Consider the following 7,340-nt stretch of genomic DNA (forward strand, 5'->3'; position numbering starts at 1 on the left):
CCACCTCTCCGTCACACGTGCGATTGATTTGTTGGCGATATACAGAACAGTGAGAACAACACAACTAAAGATGAACAAAGCGGCACGTTCAAAGAAGAGTTCCTCGTGGAACCACTTTGAATTGTACGGCCTATTGTTCTAAAGTGGGGGCGGCGAATAATCGATAATAATATTCGCCAGGGCTGTCCGATTTTCGAATTTGATCATGGTCAGTTTCTGGCATCCCTAATTTAAACAGCTCTGATCATTGCTTCAACTTCTTTTGGAACTTACCTTAGCAAAAAAGACCAAAACCAAGGTCTCAGGTATAGCAGGTTTCAGATTTGACCTGATTTACTTAATTCAGGTGTGCATCCAAATAGTCCTACTGTACAGTTGTCCCGTTGTCTGTCTTTGTGCTGCTGTTTTAAAACTGTCACAACTGTTGAAGCTGTGCCACATTTTTAGCAAAGACGCTAATAGCTGATGACAAAGGTTTCCTTCAGTCGGCTGCTGCTCCTCAGTCTGAGCTCCTTTTTGCTACATAATGCTTTTTCTCTCTCTTAATCCCTGTATGACTGGATCTACTTAGTGTACACAATGGCATGACACCTCACTTTAATATGCTAATAAATGGCTTTAGTGTAGCATTTGCAATGTAAATCACAGCATCCAGTGGAGAGCTCATATCAAACGGAGGTCAAAGGCTAAGGAGCTCTGAAATGATTCATAGTCCGGCTATCAAACCAGTGGTTGTCGTACTTGAGACTTGTTTAATCTTCTTTAGCCTCACTTAACCCTGTCTCACTCTGAGCCCTTCTCATTGCCCAGGCCACAATATCCCTGGAGATTCAGTAAGTGCTGGGAAGAGTGCTGGAAATACTTTATATTGCATTCTACTCGGTGGTAATTGGCATCCTGTCTTGTGTTTATGCCACCCTCCAAAGTGTCGCACAGAGGTATTCAGTTTCATCCCTTGGCAGTCTCTGGTGAAGATTAGAAATCGACTGAGGTCAACAGGGTAATTGGACAAATGTGGTTGTAACGGAAAGAGGATTTCGACTAATATCATATAATGAGACCTCTATACTCTCTGCCCTGCATCACACTAGGATTGACACATTAGTCTAGGTCATCAAAGTCAGATTAGTATGTAACTTTTCAAGCAACGTGAATCTATTTAAACAAGGGTTGAACTTCTTCGGGCTTGCGGTTGTATATGTTTCAGTGTCTAGTTTAAATTATATATGAATGGATCCACCATTTGGCGATGTCTATCCCTAATTTGTCTTGTCTAATTAGATGTACCAGTGGTTATCTAATTTCAGCTCAAACCTTTAAAGGTGCAGATCTACAATTGGCGAGAAAGAAACACAATGACCCGTTTAAACCAAAATGGAATGCTTTTATAAAGACATTGTTAGTCCCTTGCGAGTAAAATTACATTATGTTAATGAATTCCTCGCTCCAATGATGTGATACCTGCATAACTCATTTTTCAAACTAGTCCCTGGGTATTTTCATTATAAGTAGCAAACTGGTGTCAAGACATTCTTTGGAACTTGAGATAAGATACTGGTTTTTATGCCAACTACATAGCATGATGCAACCCAACCAAATATGGTGCCCCAATCGTTATGTGTTCCAGACCTACCATTTCAAAATTGGGGAATTGAAAACGCCTTTTCCGTATTCTGTAAATTGTATAATTTTTCCATTATTTATTCTAAATTGTTTCCATTTCAGACCGAGAATGAATAATAGTTAATGATACCAAAACGATCATAGATCAAACATTTTAAATGTGATTGTTTGCACAAGAGGTTCTGATGTATTTTATTTTGGATACAGCAGAAGCCATGCTCAGCTGTAGTTCTGTCTGTACAGAATGTCAAATGAATGTTTTTTCCTTCTCTTTTCTTTCCCCAGTGCGATGAATCAGCCTGGACAACAGCTGCTCCCCACATAGAGGTCACTTCACCTCTCTTTCCATTTGCTTTGGTCCAGAGGATGCTGGGAATGTGTCGTGGGCGCAGGAAGTTCCTGGCGGCTTCTCTTGCCTTGTTCTTCATCCCAGCACTCACCTGGCTTTACCTGTCAGTCGGGAGCTTTCAAGGTAAGCACACATCTCCACGAAGAAACTCACAATGAAGTAAGGGAAACTCTGCAGTGAGACGGTCATTATAGCAAGAGGAACCCCGACAGGTTGAGGTGGAACCCAACGCCAAGCTGAATTATCTGTCGGCTAGCTCTCCGTGTCCGTCATTCTCTTTCCTTCTCTTGTACTTTATTCTTGTTTTTGTTCCCTTTTCTTGTCTTTACTGTGGACACTTAAACCATCAGAAATCTAGACTTTTCTTCTTTCCACTAATATATAAATTATAATGCCATGATGGAGCATTCCATGGTTTTTTCTGAAGAAAGAAAATAAATGTGTTTATTTATTTATTTTGCTGTAAAATGATTGGACTTCTTTCTGCATATTAAATTGTCGTCCACCATGACTTTATTCAATTAAACAATAACACCTTGGTAAATCTCCAGAATGTAAACCAATTCCACTACAAAGAAAAAATAGACTATTGGAATTATGAATAAATATGTGGAATGAATCAACATCATAATTGTTTTTGCACCTTTTCACCGTGCCTGATTATCAAACAAAAGGATTTGTCCTAGAATGTCTGAAGAAACAAATTTCCTGTGGACAAAGTCACCCTTCCCTCCTTTTCATTTTCTGGAGGTGCTATATTAATGAATTACTGAGGCCTATCCAAACTTGATTACTTCCTGCAGACGATAAAGTCCAGGAGTTCTTGGAGCCATTTTAATGACTTTGACTCGCAGGATTGAAACGCTGCAGCAGTGCCATTATTAATTATGATTAAATTGACAATTTTGACTTGGGGTCACAGTCACTGGAGACTCTGAGTGTGAATAGGCTCCCATAATACAATAGCCACCAAAGTCTGGAAAGTAATTATTCGATTTGGCAGTAAATTCCTGGCGTTGGGGAGTCATTTCTAGGAGTGTGATAAGTTGTGAAAGACCCACGCTACAGGGAGCGTCAGCTGGAGGTGAGCGCTGAATGTGTTGGACAAGAACAATGTGCTCTCCCTGCCTTGGACTCCCTTTGACACTTCGCACTCTCCATCTCTAACCTCTTTTTCGCCGCTCTGTCTCCATTTTCTCTTTGTTTTTCTTTCTCCTCTCTGTTGTGTTTGTATGTCTGACAGAGTGAGAGAGATGGCGAGTCTCAAGGGTCCTCTGTGCTGTGTCTGAATGAGCTAATACAGAAGAAGCTCTTATCGACACAGAAATACACCTTAAGGCTTTAAAGTATTTGGGCACTGTTGTCCACATACAGGGCCATTTTCTAAGGGATGAGTATGACTGCTATACATCTGTCTTTTATACATGTAGTGTTGAAATATTTACTGCGTATATGTCACGCCTGTCATTCAGAAGGCAACAATACGTGCAGTTGGACCACACTGATGAGACTCTGAGCTGCTGCATTATCATCTTCACGTGAGGCTTAGCCATCTGTGTGCTTACTGTGGCACTGGGAATTGTACGCTCCTTGTAACGTCACATGATTGGACTAAATCCAAAGTTTCAAAAAACTAGAGAACGACCCGCAAATCCATCTTCCTGGCTCTGATGAATGGAACCATTGTGTTTATCCGTAAGAAAGCTGTATACAAACTCGAGTGCACACTAAATATCTCTAGAGATAAACATACTAAAGATAAGACGCAGCATTCTTGCCTTCCTATTCCTGCATGTTTTGCAAGGGCACCTTTGTTGCATTATGTACTTGACGCCACAGTGTCAAACATTGAAAGTAGAAGTAGAGTAGAAGAGCACAAAACATTTGCTCAATGTAAACATTTGACCAGCCTAACGGCCCGTCCACACACAGGCATGAAAAAAGTCTTTCAAAGCTTCGCCCATTCACTTGAATGGGGTGACGTAGAAGATTTTTAATCTTCGCCGAACTGCATTGTGGGGAGCGGAGCATGGCTTTGCAAGCATCGTGAGCATCAAAAGTTGAGCAATGTTCAACTTTTGATGCTCCCGATGCTTTCGAAGCTGGCATCAGCCAATCAAATCAGAGCCAGACCGCAGTTCATTTCCTCATATTCCAAACGAGAAATTACGGTAGCAAATCACCCGGTTCTTTACGACCAGAACTATTTACCGGAATACAAACCGGAGGAACCAGGCATGGAGGGAGGTGGCAGAGACAGTGGGTGAAACTGGTAGGTTTTCGCCCGTTTGGGGAGTTTATATCCAGTTTACTTCGTTTTAACATTGCTATTGCTTTGTATGTCGGGGGCGGGAGATTCATGTGATTGGTTGTTGGTCGCGATGCTCGCAAAAAATCGCCAACCTTCAGACACGCCCAGCATCAAGATTTTTTTCATGCCTGTGTGTGGACGGGCCGTTTGTTCCCCCTTCTCCCACAGGACTATGCGTTTTCAAACACCATGTTATGCTTTTGAGAAATGCTGCAGCTCAAGTAAGCCAACACCCACATGCTCATAATTAAAGGTGAATTGCACAGCCTGTGGCAATTTGCATCAGTGACGTTAGCTGCTGGAATTTCATCAGGGGGGGAGAAGAACAATGCCACATCAAGACTGCACTTCACCGAGAACATCAGTGCCAATTACCATTAGTTGCATTTGTTTGCTCTTTGAATGTATTCTTTAAAACATCCAGATACAGTCTTCTCATCCACTGCTCAGGCAGAACTGATGTCAGTTCGAATTTACGATCTTACTTTAACTTCATTCCAGCTCAAACTTTTACGACATGGATGTTAAGCAGATCTCTAATGGCACAACCCCAAAGGATCGAGTGGAGAGTGTTCTCCCGGGAGCTTATAAAGCTAATTTATTGGATGTAGCTTTTTAATTAGTTAGATCAATACTCTATTACAGAGGATTTAAATGTGATCAGCAGGGAGAAGACAAGGCAACTCGTCTCACATGAATGAACGATAAAAATGCCAGCTTGCTGCGAGACGACACTGGATTTATTCTAGTTTAACAATTGAACAATTAATCGCCCGTGAACTAAAAAAAAACATCCCTTTGTTGGAGGCTGGAGACTGAAGTGTTGCATAAAGGAATATCTCGTGTGTGTGTGTGTGTGTGTGTGTGTGTGTGTGTGTGTGTGTGTGTGTGTGTGTGTGTGTGTGTGTGTGTGTGTGGATTTCGGGAGCGACAAAGTACAATAATTATGTTAAGGAAATGTGGTTACCTCGCTCGGGGTGTCGGGTTTCGGTCGGCGTGTCTCTTAGGTATGATCTGAGGAGCGGAGGATGAGGAGGATGATGCTGAACCACGGAGCGCACTTTTGTCTCCCCGTCCACACAGAAGAAAAGCGTGCGTCGTCTCTCCTCCCGGACACTCTCATCACTGATGCATTGGAAAGCAGACACCACAGGAGCCCTTGTTTATTCAAAGCAGATAACTCGAGTCCGTCTCCGCCTCGTGCAGAGCAGCCTGTGTTGGGGAGCGCGCGTTGAGTTGTACAGGAGCCGCCGCTTTGCGTACAGACTGGAGCAGCGGGGCGGAGCTGAGCGTCAGATGATCAGCAGCAAGGTGCTCCCTCACTGACACTCTGCACACCAGACTGAGCAGAGCTGCCATTAACACTTCACCACAGAGTAATCCCTTTATAATCATCTTCTTTCAGCTGTCATAAGACATAGATATGTGATCAGGTGATAACAATGTATTATTATACCAGCTTCTGATCAAAATCAACTGAATGTCCCTTATAGTTCACATATCCCCAATAGGTACATCTCTAAACAGTGATATTAACCTGCATGTTATCTGTTACTGATAGGCTTGGTTTGTAAACGATTACAGGGATTGGGTAATCAGTATACTGCTCTCTTACAGTTACTACATTAAAAAAAAGATTAATATATTTCACAAAGTTGGGGGATTACTAGTAGCAGGATCACAATGTTATTAAAACCCTAAAAAGAGCGTATAGTGTTTGTTGTAAAAGGATCGTATTTCTTCTTTATAAAATGTAATGTTCTGGGTTGTACTCAGATCGTTTACTTACAGTTTTTCTCGATTGCTAACACACCATTTATTTTAAATTGCTCAGTTTCTCAGAACACTAAACACAATTCACAAAACCACACACCCAAAGTGCAAAACACCTAATTTCTCCTGCTAAGTGAAGAACTGCACTCAAAACTACATAAACACTTACCAAATGCAAACTTTAGCACCAAATATAACACACATCTAAAGCACTTTCATCTGTGCTCTGTACATAGAGGTTTCTGCAGAGAAAGATTGCTTGAGTATACAGAAATACAGTAAATTAAGACATACAAATGAGTTGTTGAAAAAAAATCACATTTTATTAAAAAATAACATTATGCAACATGCATCTCAGCACATACAGTGGGGCAAAAAAGTCAGCCACCAATTGTGCAAGTTCTCTCACTTAAAAAGATGAGAGGCCTGTAATTTTCATCCGGTATACCTCAACTATGAAAGACAAAATGAGAAAAAAAAATCCAGAAAATCACATTGTCTGATTTTTAAAGAATTTATTTGCAAATTATGGTGGAAAATAAGTATTTGGTCAATAACAAAAGTTCATCTCAATACTTTGTTATATACCCTTTGTTGGCAATGACAGAGGTCAAACGTTTTCTGTAAGTCTTCACAAGGTTTTCACACACTGTTGCTGGTATTTTGGCCCATTCCTCCATGCAGATCTCCTCTAGAGCAGTGATGTTTTGGGGCTGTCGCTGGGCAACACGGACTTTCAACTCCCTCCAAAGATTTTCTATGGGGTTGAGATCTGGAGACTGGCTAGGCCGCTCCAGGACCTTGGCGACAGTTTAACCAGTGGGTGTAAGACTCGCTACGGAAGGATGCGGTAGCCAGAAGATGAAATGTGATAAGACTGAGATTACTTACACCTTTTGATAGTAGTTCACAATTTAGTGCGAAATCGAAAGGGACGACCTCATTTAGGGGTTCGATGGGCGGTAGGACGTCATATGTTTCGTGAAGTTTGAGGACGGAAATGAGCTAGGTTGTAATATTTTGTATAGTATATAGTAATAGAGGGGCGGGGGGGGGGGCGGAATAAGACTTTACCTGCGTTAGACGTGGAACACGAGACGGTTTGCCTGTCTGCGGACTAGGCAACATTTCTTTTTATTACGACCCCGTACATAGCAGCTCTAAACCTCACTGTGAGGAAGGTAGTCGTTCCGACTTCTACTTTGCACCGACCCAGAAGGCTGACTGTTACTAGGGTTTGTGTGCGGGCGGCGGCCGCGTTGGTTCTTCCTTCACCGAAAGCAT

At 41.9% G+C, this 7,340-nt stretch overlaps 1 protein-coding gene across 1 annotated transcript in view; it reads left to right on the forward strand.

Moving 5' to 3' along the window:
- Window positions 1-7,340, forward strand: part of LOC104958113 (glycosyltransferase-like protein LARGE1) — a 37,475-nt gene that overhangs the window by 21,985 nt on the left and 8,150 nt on the right. The window contains exon 2 of the mRNA XM_010785819.1: window positions 1,909-2,095. Within this exon, the coding sequence (XP_010784121.1) occupies window positions 1,990-2,095 (106 nt within the window). The 5' untranslated portion in view covers window positions 1,909-1,989. The remainder of the gene's footprint in view (window positions 1-1,908; window positions 2,096-7,340) is intronic.

The sequence above is a fragment of the Notothenia coriiceps genome, unplaced genomic scaffold, assembly GCF_000735185.1.
Source record: "Notothenia coriiceps isolate Sejong01 unplaced genomic scaffold, NC01 NC01_scaffold00028355, whole genome shotgun sequence".
In the NCBI taxonomy this organism is placed as follows: Eukaryota; Metazoa; Chordata; class Actinopteri; order Perciformes; family Nototheniidae; genus Notothenia; species Notothenia coriiceps.